The 17,306-nt window shown below is 41.9% G+C and overlaps 1 protein-coding gene across 1 annotated transcript in view; it reads left to right on the forward strand.

Annotated features, from left to right (window-relative positions):
- The window catches only part of LOC310989781 (MBT domain-containing protein 1-like), a gene marked incomplete at its 5' end in the record, with an annotated part of 38,082 nt that extends 25,533 nt beyond the window's left edge, over positions 1 to 12,549 (forward strand). The window contains 5 exons of the mRNA XM_083976929.1: positions 7,260 to 7,342; positions 8,295 to 8,532; positions 9,669 to 9,740; positions 10,519 to 10,704; positions 12,426 to 12,549. Coding sequence (XP_083833055.1) covers positions 7,260 to 7,342; positions 8,295 to 8,532; positions 9,669 to 9,740; positions 10,519 to 10,704; positions 12,426 to 12,538 — 692 coding nt within the window. The 3' untranslated portion in view covers positions 12,539 to 12,549. The remainder of the gene's footprint in view (positions 1 to 7,259; positions 7,343 to 8,294; positions 8,533 to 9,668; positions 9,741 to 10,518; positions 10,705 to 12,425) is intronic.
- Between the last annotated feature and the right edge of the window lie 4,757 nt (positions 12,550 to 17,306).

Genomic DNA, 17,306 nt, shown 5'->3' on the forward strand with positions numbered 1-17,306 from the left:
ATATGGCATCATAAATACCCTGAAGACAGATTTTTAGATGTGTAAAATAATGCAAAAGAGGCATCATGACTGTGTCTCATTAGTGTTTTGTGAGAAGAAACATCCACTTGAACTGTTTTAGTAACTTTGAAGGCCAAATGACTACAGTCTGAAGACTAGTCCATGACTATAAAAACTATAATCTTCGAATGTATGTCAAATTATTAGATTAGTATATGATTCCTTCCTCCATGCTAGAACTTTGGCTGTATGAGTGACTCCGTGCCTTTATAGGTCCTAAATCTGTATCAATGAGTTTTGAAAAAGATCTTGTTTTACTTCCCATTTATTACTAACAACACAGTTCCCATCGACCAGATGTAATCAACTTAACATTCTCATTAAAGTAACAAACAGATCAAATGCAGGTTGTCCAAGTATTTTTGAAAATCAAAATGATGTCACGGGAGAAAGGACCTTGTTAACTGTATGGACCTCCTAAGTCATATTAGAGTGGATCACTGCTTCATACACACACACACACAGAATCAAACATTATACTGACCTACACTTTCAGTACATGGTCCTTACATACCATTGTCCATATAAATCATATCACAGTCAGGTGACTGCACACACACATACACACGACGAATTGTATTTACTTTTCCATGCTCGCTGAGTGGACCAGGACCTGGACTTGTCTGAATCTGGTCTTCACATATCTGGATCCGACTGCTCTCAGCCATTAACTATAGCAGATAAAGCATATGGGAAAGAGGCATTAAAAACACAGGCACTGAGAATGTACCACTCAGGAAGATATGTGAGGTCTGAATAAATGGGAGGATCCCACATTTCATAAAAAGAATGTGACGAAAGCTAATGAAGATATACCTCTTCAAAATCTTCAGTTGGGGATGTCAAAATGGTAGTCTCAGAATTTTCCTGAGGTATTTCCTCATCAGGATCCTACAAAAAGAAGAAAATATAGCATCATAAACACCCTGAAGACAGATTTTTAGATGTGTAAAATAGGGTTGTTCGGTATACCGGTACTAGAGTGGTGCCGGGGTACTAACGCATTTAAAACGGTACCATACTGCGCTTAGATGGGACCGGTACTTTCATTTTGCGCCGCCGGCAGCGGTGACGTCGCCGCATTGTAATTTGAGCCGAGGCGAGTGAGCGAGCCACAAACGAAGCAAGGTGCTTTTATTATTACCGTTACAGCGCCACCTGTCCATGTGCCTGTGTTTGTGTGTGTGTGCGCCGCGCGCGCGAGAGAGACGGGCCGCCACAGCCTCGTTAATAAGTTTCGTTTTTACCGCGGATCACCACTGGCATGCTCTCTCTGTCTCTCTCTCTCTCTCTCTGTCTGTGTGTGTGTGAGTGAGTGAGCACAGCGAAGCAGCGCTACGCAGAGATGAATTAACGGAAAGATATTGCGTTGATGGGGGTGGGGGGAGCAGAATCAATCTGGTCTGGGAAACAATAGGTGTGTGTGTTTGAGTAACATGAACGTTTGTGTTTCATTCTATAAACTACTGATAACAATTTCTCCCAAAAATTACAACTGGTCAAAATAACAAAAAAGATGCAGTGTTTTCAGACCTCAAATAATGCAAAGAAAACAAGTTGATATTCATTTTTAAACAGACCACTAATGTTTTAATTTAGGAAGAGTTCAGATTAATATAGATGGACAATTTAATCCTGCAGCAGCAGTGACTGTTTACTGATTTACTGATTATTTACTGATGCATATGTTATAGTTATAAGATTTTCTATTCAAATAAAGCCAATAATGACATTTTTTGTGTTCTCTTTTTATGTGGAAAAGTACCGAAAAGTATCGAAAAACATGTTGGTACCGATACCGGTACCAAAATGTTGGTATCGTGACAACACTAGTGTAAAATAATGTAAAAGAGGCATCATGACTGTGTCTCATTAGTGTTTTGTGAGAATTCTTCTAAATCCTAACTTTGTATCAATGAGTTTTGAAAAAGATCTTGTTTTACTTCCCATTTATTACTAACAACACAGTTCCCATCGACCAAATGTAATCAACTTAACATTCTCATTAAATTAACAAACAGATCAAATGCAGGTTGTCCAAGTATTTTTGAAAATCAAAATGATGTCACGGGAGAAAGGACCTTGTTAACTGTATGGACTCCTAAGTCATATTAGAGTGGATCACTGCTTTATACACACACACACACAGAATCAAACATTATACTGACCTACACTTTCAGTACATGGTCCTTACATACCATTGCCCATATAAATCATATCACAGTCAGGTGACTGCACACACACATACCCACAACACTGATCAAGCATGTTGGTGAAGTTTGCCACAAGTGTCATCAATAAGAAATACATTGAATTGTATTTACCTTTCCATGCCCGCTGAGTGGACCAGGACCTGGACTTGTCTGAATCTGGTCTTCACATATCTGGATCCGACTGCTCTCAGCCATTGGCTATAGCAGATAAAGCATATGGGAAAGAGGCATTAAAAACACAGGCACTGAGAATGTACCACTCAGGAAGAATGTGAGGAAAGCTGATGAAGATATACCTCTTCAAAATCTTCAGTTGGGGATGTCAAAATGGTAGTCTCAGAATTTCCCTGAGGTATTTCCTCGTCAGGATCCTACAAAAAGAAGAAAATATGGCATCATAAATACCCTGAAGACAGATTTTTAGATGTGTAAAATAATGTAAAAGAGGCATCATGACTGTGTCTCATTAGTGTTTTGTGAGAAGAAACATCCACTTGAACTGTTTTAGTAACTTTGAAGGCCAAATGACTACAGTCTGAAGACTAGTCCATGTGATGTCTCAATCAATTGTTAATCTATTGTTGACAAAGACACACCTCCTAAAAATCTTCAGCTGTGGATGGCGAAATTGTGGCAACGTGATATCAAAGAGTTGAACCAGTTAATGGCCAATAGTAGCTCAGTACAGCCAACACACTCGAAGCCATTATCGAACCCATCATGCACACTTCATTTCTGCTACCTGCATTCGGTAGGTGTTGCTGTATTTGTACTGCATGAAAATCTAACTTACCTGATCAAAGCTTTTAACAAGACCAGTTGATGCAGCTGTCGAGGGCTCCGATATGGATGACACCTCATCCTGATGCCCCTCCATAGATGTTTCTTTAAGTGCCTGGAGATTTTAATGACAGATATCAGACTGATGAAATCAAGTAAAACTAAATGTTCTAATACAATCAACATTTTTCATGTGTGTATGTGGCAGTGTAGATGTATTTCGCTAAATCAACCATGAATTTGAATTACTGTATTTAATGCACTATAAATTATGTTAAGGACAAAGTAAGATAGAATATGTTTATGTATGTGAATTTTTGTATGGCAAGAGGATGTCCTTTATGAGAACTATGATTTCCGCAAAGTATAATAATTTGGACCACCTTGCATCTCCATGGCCAGTCTGATTCACCATAATTATAGGTGATCTCTTCTCCTGGACTTATGTCACGTGTTGCAAACAAACACAGATGGGGCTTTCCTTCCACTGTCAAATACTTCATCTTGGCATTGGGATTTATATGATCATCATTTACGAGCCTTCCGAGTGACCCATCTTCTTTTGCTGCATCAACACTACAAAAGCAAAGGAAACGCATGAGTACAATGAGTACACATGAGTTTATAATTTGGCACTATAAATGTGCCTGACTTAGAACAACAATATAAATCAACAATCAACAATATATTCTGAAAAGTAGCTTATGACCACTGTATATATTCAGTGAAACAAAAAAAAAAGTGTAATTTAATTCTGATTAGAAAAGGCGATGACACAACACTTACCACCACAGTTTTCCATTAAAACGGAACTCAAACATGAACACCTTCAGGCTGTCATGGTAAAGTCTCTGTCTGCTCTCACATTCTTGCCTACTTATTAGTTGCCCTCGATATTCCAACAGAAAATCTCCTTTTTCAAATGGAGCAGAGGTGAAGATACCACGACCTAGTTAAAACACACATAACAAATAGACAAAAAGTAAGGTGAAATATTTAAACTTAAATCATGATAACCAATTAGAGGATTGCACTAACCTTTAAAGGCACTGATGTATCTGATGTCAAGGCCCACTTTGTCCCTTCCAGTACTTGCATAAAATTTTGCATCCTCTGTGGGATTTATGCGTCTACGCCTCAGCATGTTTTCCTGGCATGGGGGGCAAGCACAATGTTGTCTTATTAAACCAACTCCGGTTATCCCCTTACAGCAGACATCCAAACTATTCCACAAAGGGCCATGTGGCTGCAGGTTTCTGTTCCAACCAAACAGCAGCACACCAGACTTGACCCGATCACAGTCTTCGGATTATTGATTGGTCAATCTGTGTGTTTTTGATCGGTTGGAACAAAAACCTGCAGCCACACAGCGCTTTGTGGAATATTTTGGACACACCTGCCTTAGAGCCATTGTTTGATTATGTATTGTGTGATGGCCCCTTGAAATTGCAGTTTGTAGTCTGTATGACTTCACATTGAAATTATGATATTAACAAGGGCTTGGGATTTTATCATTTACAATGCTTGTGTTATCAGAGGGTTTAAACTGTTCCATGATTATTTAACTAACAAAAGGCAACTAACTAGGCTAAGATCTCTCTTTAGACCAAAAAAAAGAGAGAAAACTTTATAACAAGCATGAGACACGTTAGAAACTGTGTTCACAATGTATAGGCTACCTGTCCCAGTAGTCAGGTAATTTAATTCACAGATTGACTTTTTCCCCCCCTACATTTTGGGGGGGGCCTGGGTGAAAAATAGTCCCGCACGCTGTCTTAATTTAGGCCGGTGCATATTCTCATTTGTCCAGGTCATAGTATTTCAGAGGAGGTTAAATCGAAAGCAACTGGATTTAGTTATTTGTCTAGGAAGACGTTTCACCTCTCATCCAAGAGGCTTCATGTAGCATCTGACCAGGCTGCGTAACTTACATGAAGCCTCTTGGATGAGAGGTGAAACGTCTTCCTAGACAAATAACTAAATCCAGTTGCTTTCGATTTAACCTCCTCTGAAAGTCTTAGTTTAGAGAAAACTATGATTTAATAAAATGATGCTGTGACGCGCTTCCCTCCTTCAGACAAAATGTGTGTGAATGCGGTTTTCTTCTCCTTTTTTTTTTTTTGCGAGCGAGTGTGATGGCCGAGTAAACCATAAACACCCATCCGAAATAAACGCCGGGTCAAACATTGCTTTTCTGGTTGCCAAAAAATATTCTATGCAAATATAGCCTCCCTAAACACAAACAAATAACCTTAAACAGATTGAAAGGGGTGTCTAGAGACATTAAAGACGGCCGAGGACTGACGAGACGCCTCTGGGCTGGTTGCTCCTGCCCGGTCTGTCCCCTCCTCTCATCCGCACTTCAGCACCTGTCCTGGGCTGCACCGTGTCAGCTCGGCTCGCTCCTCGTTTTAAATGACTTTACTCCTAGTGTAAACAATTTAGTGTTTTGATCACTCATATCCGTGTTTAGTTAGGCAATACGTTGCATTATCATTAGTTATAGCTACTTCAAAAGTAAAGGACGGCGGAGCGAGCCAGGCTGTAGCCCAGGACAGGTGCTTTAGTGTGGGAGAGGAGGCCTCGTGCCTACGACCGAATCACAGCCGTGCTGATATACAGCACAACATGACTCCCTCTCGTGTGATATTGCTTAAATGAACGCCAAAAAGGGCACATTACTGTGTACAGATGCTATGGTTAGCCGAATTAGCTTTAAGCTAATTCGGCTAACGTAGCAAGCACGTTAGCCGCTACTTGCTACGTTAGCCGAATTAGCTTTTTAAAGCTAATTCGTAGCATCTGTACATGGTAATGTGCCCTTTTTGTGTTGTAAAATTACAACACAAAATGCAAAATCATCCTCACCAAAAACATAATACTGTGTACAGAGGCCATGGCTCTAGTAAAAAAGACTTACCGAGCACAAAGCCACTGTATTTATAAATATTATGCTTACCTGTGGTTTCCTGGTAATCCTCCGATGTCGGCATCCTGCTGGTCTTTAAAAAGGGGGCGTGTCGTGTTGACGCAGCTTGGAATTGACGTCTCGTACCACGTGCGTAAACCAGCCAATCACAGCGCAGCCCGCCAAATTTCACCATGTGTATCAGAAATGTGTAAAAAACGGCAATACCGCTGTGTCCACTGGGCGTGCTGTGCTATACACTGTGATACACTCAAAATCAGGTCAAGCGGTTAAGAAGGACTTTCAAAATAAAAGAGAGGAAATGTTATTTAGACGCTACTGAGTGAAGATACACTGTTTGATTTAGGCGGACATTGGCATAGTCCGTGTAATCCCCTACTGTCCGCGTAATGTCGGCACGTAGTCAGGTGTATTGTCCGTCTATACCGTATAAACAAACACACACACACACACACACACACACACACACACACACACACACACACACACACACACACACACACGCACACACACACGCACACACACACGCACACACACACACACACGCACACACGCACACACACGCACACACACACGCACACACATACATACACACACACACACACACACACACACACACACACACACACACGCACACACACACGCACACACACACGCACACACACACACACACACACACACACACGCACACACACACGCACACACACACGCACACACACACACACACACACACACACACACACACATGCACACACACACACACACACACACACGCACACACACACGCACACACACACACACACACACACACACACGCACACACACACGCACACACACACACACACACACACACACACACACACACACACACACATGCACACACACACACACACACACACACGCACGCACACACACACACACACACACACACATACATACACACACACACACACACACACACATGCACACACACACACACACACACACACACACACACACACACACACACATGCACACACACACACACACACACATGCACACACACACACACATGCACACACACACACACACACACACATACATACACACGCACACACACACACACACACACACACACGCACGCACACACACACACACACACACACACATACATACACACACACACACACACACACACACACATGCACACACACACACACACACACACACACACACACACACACACACACACACACACACACACACAGGACTGACCCGACCTGTGTCCCGTCTCCTAGGTTACAGCAACCTCCCCTTCAGGTGGTTTGAGTATCTGAAGGAAACCAAGTCTGTGGCGGCGCCGGTCAACCTGTTCAACAAGGTGAGAGGAGGAGGAGGAGGAGGAAGGTGATGATGATGACGATGACGTGATGACAATAATGATGACATTGACGACGACGATGATAATGAAGATGACGATAGCGATCATGGCGATGATGATGACATTGACGACGACCACAGTGGCGATGGGGTTGGGCGGTATACACGTTGCCGCGGTATACGGTATCACTGTGGCCAATTAAGAATCATGTTGTTGCGGGCTCAGACGGAGTCACCAACATGTCGTTCAGAAACCAAACACCACCAACATCAACAACTTCTATTAACAACAAATAGCTTAAAACTAAAAGTGGACGGCGCTGCTTCTCCAGCCGGTTCACCTGCAGCTGTCAGAGTCTCAGCTGTTCCTCTCTCTTCAGCTTGGTGTTTGGCTGCTCTTTATGTTTATAACATGAGTTCAACATTAGAGGATCTGACCTTCAAGAAATAAAACACATCGGCACAAATCCAGCCAAGGTTTTTGCAGAAGTTGTGTTTTTCTTCAGGACCCAACTCACTCTATGAGTGACTTGTCATATTCTCCTCTCTCTCTCTGAGCCGTCACATGACGACGTCTTGTCCATAGACTTTATCAAACAAACATTAAACTACTGGAGTAAAACTGAAAACTCAACCACACACACATAGCTGCTGGACACACACTCATTATTTAGGCAGTAAAGTAAATTATATCTAGTAGGTACAGTAAGGTATCAGGCTCCTGTATGAGTTCACTGTAATGTTTACTATTTTAATGACGGTAATGAAACTGATACTGTTGCTACTTTAAGATACCTGTAGAACTTTAAGATAGATTACCGTATTACCGCCCAACTCTAAATGACGATAATGATGACGTGATGCGATAGCAACCATGACAATGACGATGATAATGTGGATGATGATGACGATGATGATGATGATGATGATGAGGATGTGGTGTCTTCCTCCAGGACGTTCCTAACCACGGCTTCCGTCCCGGGATGAAGCTGGAGGCCGTGGACCTGATGGAGCCCCGGCTGGTGTGCGTCGCCACGGTGACCCGCATCGTGCACCGGTTGCTACGGATACACTTCGACGGCTGGGAGGACGAGTACGACCAGTGGGTGGACTGCGAGTCGCCCGACCTCTACCCGGTGGGCTGGTGTCAGCTGAGCGGCTACCAGCTGCAGCCGCCCGCACTCAGCCAAGGTACCACGCTGCTACACTGTGGACCAATCAGAGAGCAGAGAGGTTAGGGTAGACTGACATGCTGTGGACCAATCAGAGAGCAGAGAGGTTAGGTCAGACTAGAGCAGTGGAAGAGAGAGTAAGGACAGCATTGGTCCAATGGCAGCGCCTCCTGGTGGAGGAATATGGGTTTTGCAAAAGCGCCCAAGAACTGACATCTCTGCATTGTTGGTGAATGAGCAGTGTGGTGTTTTCAATAATTTAAGGACATTTATAGATCACCCACGTTAATAGCATCATTGAGGACCCTTTACAGATAAATATTAAAGGGACAACGAGGAGTTTTGTAAAAGCGAAGTGTCTTCACACTACATTTATGAGCCTCCGCACCGTGAAATTCTTTGACCGGCGCAAGACAGACTCATGTTTTCATTCATCAAGAATTAAAGTCAGAGGTTGGAAGACGATCACATACCGTCGTAGTTCCCACCATAAACGGAGATTCGGCGGCGTTATTCTCATGACTCGCCACGAAACCGAAAGTAAAGAAACGCTGGTCGGCTCGCCCAGCATTTCCACCACCACTAATAATAACAAAATAACCATAGAGACAAAACCATAGATTTATCTAAAATGGACCATTAACAAGTGGTAACGGAGATTCATCCACATTAATATCAGACTTTTTATAACCAAATAGAAACTCCTCGTTGTCCCTTTAACACATAGGCGAGTAAAACAAAACAAAAAAAACAAACAGTTGTAATTTATTACAAAATTACTACATTTTGTAATAAACAAATTATAAGTATAATTTGATATGACCAAGACACCTAAAAACAAAAACACGGCCGTTTTCATCAATTTACAACATGTGGGCAACACACATACATTGGAGTGAATGGGTTTTCTGGGCGCTTTTGCAATACCCATATCCTGCCACTAGGGGGCAAAACCCTTAAACCCTTAAACCCTTAAACCCTTAAACCCTTACCATGGGAGTCAATGGTGGTGTCGTTACTCTCATTTCCAGTGCTCTAAACACCACTAAGCTGAAGCTCCGCCCACTGAGCCACCGCCTCGTCCCATTGGCTCGTTTCTTCTGCCGTGTCTCAGTCGTGTTGAAACCGACTCATCGATGTTTTAATGTCGTTCAGGTTCCAGAGAACTTCAGTCGGCGGCGTCCAGACAGAGGAAGAAGTCTCAGCAGTACAAAGGCCAGAAGAAGAGTGAGTGTTGGCTCCTCTGATCAACGATCACCGATCAGATTGATTGATCTCACATTAATAGATTAGTCATAGCAGTTGGTTCGTTACTTTTAATTGTCGGTGCAAGCTGTTTTTAGAACAGCGGAGCAGAGCCGTGAGCTGCTCAGAGCTACGCTACGGAGGCTCATTATGGGATTTCTTGGTTTCCCTCATCAAACTCATCAAATACACAATCCAACAACTCCACAACGCTCTGGTGGACAAGTTGTGACCTGCACATTCACCACGCTATGAGATAATAACACAACGTTACCACACAGAGTTGTTTTAGAGGGAAATTCATGTAAAACCACTGATGCTCGTTGCCTTCAGGGACAGTTTTTCATCAACAGTCTCTGAATTTCCCTCTACAACAACTCTGTGTGGTAACGTTGTGTTATTATCTCATAGCGTGGTGAATGTGCAGCTCACAACTTGTCCACCAGAGCGTTGTGGAGTTGTTGGATTGTGTATTTGATGAGTTTGATGAGGGAAACCAAGAAATCCCATAATGAGCCTCCGTAGCGTAGCTCTGAGCAGCTCACGGCTCTGCTCCGCCGTTCTAAAAACAGCTTGCACCGACAATTAAAGGTAACGAACCTACTGCTGTGACTATAGGGATTATGGCAATGGGCCAATTTGACTAAATGTTGAACTATCCCTTTTAATCAGTTTATCAATCATCATTATGAATCAGTTATTGGATAAATATCGACCAACTCAAAGGAAAAGCTGAAAGTTTAACGTTTCTGTCTCTCAGAGAGGAAGTTGCCCATCGCCAAGCGACCGGTCAGTCTGTCCGGTGCCGTGGTAACGGGCGTCCCCAGGAGCCTATCAGGAGACGAGAACGAGACTCCACCTGATTACCCATCACCCCCCACACCGGCTTCAGCCGCGCAGCTGCCGTCGGCAGAGCCAGAGAGCCCCAACGCCGAGGGGAGGACAGGTACGGACAAACATGTCTCTATGTGGGTTTATTTGTATATGCAAAAGGCTTTTTTTATTTATTTTTATTTATTTATTGGAAACAGGCAATGACATACAAATTTAGAAACATACAATGTAACACCATGGACAAAATCACACAAACAAAACAGAACAAAACAAAACATGACAAAATAAAACAAAGCAGGACCAAACAGGACAGGATGTAAACATACACAGATTAAATTATTTACTACTCAATAATTAATCAAACTTACATTTTTCCCATTTTTTGTTATTCTTTTCTACTTTTTCTTGATTTGTTGCGATTATTATTTCCAAAAGAAATTGGCTTCACACTTTATTTATTTGATTTGATTATTATTCATATGAGCCATGAATCGTTTTCCTTCCACTTCACAGTGACGCTCTACTTTCTTCCTCTGGGAGCTGGCTCCAGAAGGGAGCAACTCTCCATTGACCCCCATGTTAAAATAGCCTTTAGACTTTACAGCTTAAAGAAACCTATTTACAGCCTGGTGCCTTTTATTTTTTTGGTCTCTACCGATAGTTTCCATCCTCCGTCAACACTGTGGGGGGAGGGGGTGAATTTTTTTGTACCACAACCGTTTTAGTTGTTTACGCTTCAAATTCGTGCATAAATTACGTTGAGTGACAGGTTCACAGACAGTTTACCGGCCGTTAATTGGTTGCTCCGAGTTCAGTGGGCGGGTTCTCAGCTGGCTAACCGCCGCACCGCTCCAAAAATGGAAAGTAGACTCCACCTAAAATCCAAGAGGGCGGTGCAGTTCAAACCCCCGTAGTAGAGGCACAAAACAGACTCCCCCAAACCAACGGGTGACATCACGGTGCTACGTCCATTCTGTTTACAGTCTATGATCTGATCTCAGGATCTGGTTTAAGTTTTGAAACAACACATTTTCAAGACTTGATCCAATCCAATCCAATTCTGTAATTTCCCAGCTTGGGATCAATAAAGTATATCCATCTATCTATCTATAGGTGCGTTTCCATCAGCTGTTTAGATCATCTAGATGTATCGCATCGGAAAATGATGATGGAAACGCCGTGATTCAAATTAAAATTCCCTGATTTGCACAAACTGAAACTGAAATACGCTGCTATGGCCGGTGTTGGTTGATGATTCGAATTAAGTGACGTAGCCACTTTCACCCCGTCTGCTCCCGTGTTGCAGTTCACTCACAAGACAACATCAGGGTTTCTGCACCGCCACAGCAAAATAAAAGCCCCCACACACCTTCATAATGATGTTACTGCACAGTTCTTCATAGTTCCTCCTCAGTAAAAACCAAACTTATCAACCAGCGCATCCAGCGTTTATCATTAATAAAGTCTCTCTCTCTCTCTCTCTCTCTCTCACACACACACACACGGACAGGTCGCGTTATGAAGGTAATAAACATATGTGCTAAATCGTGCTAATGTGTTCAAATCAGACCGTCAGTCCGTCCGGGGGGGGGGAGAGGGGGCAAAGTCCGTAGATGGAAACACACCCGATTCGAATTTCTTTTAATGCGCATTTCCCAGTAATTGGAATCACTTTGGATGGAAACATGGCTACTGATCCAGAATCTGATTAGATCACTTTTCAAACAACTGTGAACAGGTTCCTCTTGGTGACAGAAGCAGAGATGTTTCCACAGTTTGTGATGTTTGAGGTGAACAGGAAGTGCGGAGCTGACCTCCTGTGTGTTCCTGCAGGTTCTCAGAGGAACCAGGAGAACTCCGACGGGGCCGAGCCTCGAGCTTCCGACCGGACCGAGACGGAAACCAACGGATCCTCTGGAGATTTCTTCAGCCACCAGGACCAGTAGGAGCCTCATCCCTCCATCCCTCCATCCCTCTTCCCTCCATCCCTCCATCCCTCTCCCTCAGAGACTCGTCCTCACGGATACTTCACTGTCACTGACGAGCGCAGGAATTCACAGTTTCCATGGTCGGAGCTACTGGAGCCTGGAGGATCAAACCAGCCAGCCAGCCAATCAGGACGTTCGCTTCCTAACGACAGTCAAAAAAAAAAAAGGTGAAGACTGTGTTTTTTAATCGAGGTTATTGATCGGCCTCTTGTTGTATTTATTTTTTTCTAATGAGCCGAAGTTACCGGAGGTTTGACGGAGTTTCACAAACTCCGTCATCTCATCTCAGCAGCTGATTGGTCAGGAACTAAAACGACTTTTACGTGACATGACGCTGAGTCGGAGACGAGGAGGAAAAGGAGGAAAACTGAAGGGAACAACTGAAAAAACACAGAATAATAATGATACTGGATGATTAGTCGTGTGTGTGTGTGTGTGTGTGTGTGTGTGTGTTCTGGTGGTCGACGCTGTTTTTATCTTATTTATTTGCTAAAAATCCACAGTGAAGTTGAACTCAATCAGATTAATCAATAATCAAAGGAGATAATCAATGAGAAACGCCACATTAATCCATTAAATAATTAATTAATCCAATGTAGTTACAGTTAATGCAATAATTCAACAATCAATAAACGAATGATTAGAGCTGTCAACACCATGACAACTCTTTAACACAAAGTCCTTTCAACACAGTTCAAGTTAAAGCAGAAGTGAGTGATCCGGTCGTTTTGGCTAATGCTGCGTTCCAGGCAGGCTTTTGAAATCGTAAATTACAGCTTCAAGTCACAACTTACGACTTTGTAGCGTTCCAGACAACCCACTCGTGTTTTTCCGACCTGTTTTACCTGTGAAAGTCACTATAACGGCCACTCGTAACTTCCGACCGGTGAACTCGTACCAGATCGAACTGGTACCACTTCACGGTCGGAAAAATACGAGTTTCCTTGAACGCACCATAACAGTCCTCGTCCCTACGTCGCCACATTCACAGCGTCCCTTGGCTGCACACACAGCCCTGCATGCCGTTCTCTCTCCTCATTGGATAAAAACTGTAGGATACGATAAATGTTTTCTCCTGGGCTCAGAGCAGAGCAGAGGGACTGACAGACCCGTGATTCAGACCAAACACTCTATGTAAGTGATTGCTGTCGGAAGATATAACTATTTAAGACTTATATTAACACAAATATATCACTTACTTCTGCTTTAAGGAAAGCTTATTATTTTAATATATTTATTAAATATTAAAAATTTCCCTTTAAAGTTCAGTTTGGACAAATAAAACGTGGAATTAATCTCAGTTAAGTCAACAAATAATCATCAATAATCAGTTTTGATATGTTTAAAACATGTATATTTTCTTTTTAACTGCTAATACCTCACCACAGATTTAACACAGATTATCTCCAAAACACAAATTAAATTAAATTAAAAGTATATGTGATTAAAATATAACACAAAATATAATTTAACAAGAAATAAGTGTAATAATAAAGTAAATTTGATTTATGAGTTTTACGAAAAGAGAAGAGAATAAACAGGTTTCAAATGTTACAGTAAAGTGTTAATAATATAGGTTTTATGAAATGATCAATAATCTATAAAAGGGCCGTGCATCAGCAACATATTTAATTTTGTATTTTAATTACAGAACGACGACGTGAACGCGCTTCAGTTCAGACGTCGACATGGATCATCAACATGTCGACGTAGATAATTAATATTCATGAGAAAAGATTCATTTAGAGGTTTTTAATGATGTCATCAGGACGAAGGCAGTGACATCATCTATAGAAACTCCTGGTGAATCTTTGAAGACACAACTGAATGTGAATATTGTTCGTTTGTGTGTTTGTTACAGTCCGGTGTGGTCGACACGAGGTTCAGTCTCATCTAGTAACGAGTCACAAAGATTTTTAGTTCATAAAAACACAACAACAACAAGGACTAAAGACTTAAAAAAAAAAAAGAAAAAGACACAAACGTCAGTGATGCAGCAACAACAGGAAGTGACATCATCATCCTGTGACGTCACAGAAAACTGAACGGTGCCAAAATGAAACTGTTAAAATCTGACTGAACCTTTTAAGCCCAGTTCTGCCAGAATAGAACAGTTTAAATACAGACGGGACAAAAAAACACAACAAAGTTTTAATCATTTCACATATTTCTACTTTTTTTTTTTTTACATTTTGTCTTTTTTCATGTGAAAGTTTTACTGCGTTGTGTGTTTTTCTGGCAGCTCGGGGCTTCCATACCAATGTTACAGGGCTCTAAGTGTGAAACCTGAAGGACGTATGTGTGTGTGTGTGTTAGGGATGTAACGATATGATATGATATGATGATACGATATTGTCAATTATAATGACCAAATTATCATAGTTATCGATATATTCGCGACAAAGCTTCTTTATCAGGAAACGTTCCTTCAGTGCAAGTTTAAATTATCACGTAAACTACCTTTAAAACTAGTTGAAAACGTCACAATAAAACATTAAAAATACAGTTTCTTGAGCTGAAGTTACAGACATGTAACAACAAGCCGTCGATACGGACTCAGGTTCTTAGTTCGTTACTATCAGTGACCATAATTATTGATTAACTCAAGAAATAGTATTGTTAATGTTTTATTGTGATGTTTTCAATTAGTTTTAAAAGTATTTTAAGTGACAATTTAAACCTGAACTGAAGGAACGTTTCCTGATAAATAATAAACTTAGTCGCACTTAACAATATCGCAATTGATCCTTTGTCAAGTCCCGCCCTCCACGGTTACTGTTGCTAGGTTGGACGAACAATGGTCACGGAAGGGTTAACTCCCATTGGAAACCATTGAAAATTAGGCAGATTTAAATAGCTTGTAATGAAAATTTGAATTAACTTATCTATCAGAAAAATAGTGTCCGTGATAGAAGACAGACATGGCTAAAGAGCGGTTTGAACGGGCATTACCTGACTTTTCTGAAAAGTGGGGAAAAATCATTGTTTTGGTCACTCATTAGCTAGCTAGCTAACGACGCTAGCTAACATTAGCTAGGCTACTAGCTAACGCTTAAAAAAACTTCACAAAGTTCAAAAGACATTAGCAATGGTAACGTTACCTTTGCTAGATAACTTTTAAGGTTGGGAATGGGATAAAAATGACTCGGGGAATTCGTTCCAGATATCGTGAGTCGCTATTGCAGGAACCCCAGGCACATTTTAACCATATTGAAAAATTATAAAGTAGTTTTTGCCGAAAAAATTGCTGCTATCTACCTCTCTGGTTTCATAGGGTTTCATCCCAGGGTTGTCCAACCTAGAGCACTGGAAAAGAGAGTAACGACACCACCATTGACTCCCGTGGTAAGGGTTTAAGGGTTTAAGGGTTTAAGGGTTTTGCGCCCCGAGTGGCAGGATATGGGTATTGCAAAAGCGCCCAGAAAACCCATTCACATGTGTTAATGTTTATCTGTAAAGGATCCTCAATGATGCTATTAATGTGGGTGATCTATAAATGTCCTTAAATTATTGAAAACACCACACTGCTCATTCACCAACAATGCAGAGATGTCAGTTCTTGGGCGCTTTTGCAAAACCCATATTCCTCCACCAGGAGGCGCTTCCATTGGACCAATGCGTGTCGCTACTCTCTTTTACAGCGCTCTAGTCCAACCTTAGAACGCTGCACAACACGTGACATGGGAGAAGCGCTCTGATTGGTGGATCAGCAGACCAATCAGAAGGCCAACAAAGGGTCAATTACATCGATAACTGTGGTCCCTATTTGGTCCCTATAATCCCGTATCTTTACATCCCTAGTGTGTGTGTGTGTGTGTGTGTGTGTCTCACGCACTAAACTTGTTGCTGTTTTTTTTAAACTCATCACTTGTTGGTCGCACAACTGTGTGTGTGTGTGTGTGTATTTGTATTTGTTGTCGTCCATTTGTGTGTGTTTGTGTGTCTGTGAGTCTCATCTGTGTCACGGTGCTATTTCTCTCTATCATTAATGTTTGTTTGTCGATAAACGTTTGATAAAGTTTCTATGGAACGATTTATATGGTGACACAGCTGTTGTAGTTGTTGTTGTTGTGTTTTGAACGCAGCTTGTTCGCAGTAGATTTTGTACGAGGAGAAAACGATAGAAGTGTTTAAAGGGATAGTTCAACATTTTGGCAAATTGGCCCGTTGCCAGAATCCCTATAGTCATAGCAGTAGGTTTGTTACCTTTAATTGTCGGTGCAAGCTATTTTTAGAACGGCGGAGCAGAGCCGTGAGCTGCTCAGAGCTACGCTACGGAGGCTCATTATGGGATTTCTTCCGGTTTCCCTCATCAAACTCATCAAATACACAATCCAACAACTCCACAACGCTCTGGTGGACAAGTTGTGACCTGCACATTCACCACGCTATGAGATAATAACACAACGTTACCACACAGAGTTGTTTTAGAGGGAAATACAGAGACTGTTGATGAAAAACTGTCCCTGAAGGCAACGCGCATCAGTGGTTTTGCATGAATTTCCCTCTAAAACAACTCTGTGTGGTAACGTTGTGTTATTATCTCATAGCGTGGTGAATGTGCCGCTCACAACTTGTCCACCAGAGCGTTGTGGAGTTGTTGGATTGTGTATTTGATGAGTTTCATCAATGAGGGAAACCAAGAAATCCCATAATGAGCCTCCGTAGCGTAGCTCTGAGCAGCTCACGGCTCTGCTCCACCGTTCTAAAAAATAGCTTGCACCGA

This window comes from Trachurus trachurus (genome assembly GCF_905171665.1).
Source record: "Trachurus trachurus genome assembly, chromosome: 8".
NCBI lineage: Eukaryota > Metazoa > Chordata > Actinopteri > Carangiformes > Carangidae > Trachurus > Trachurus trachurus.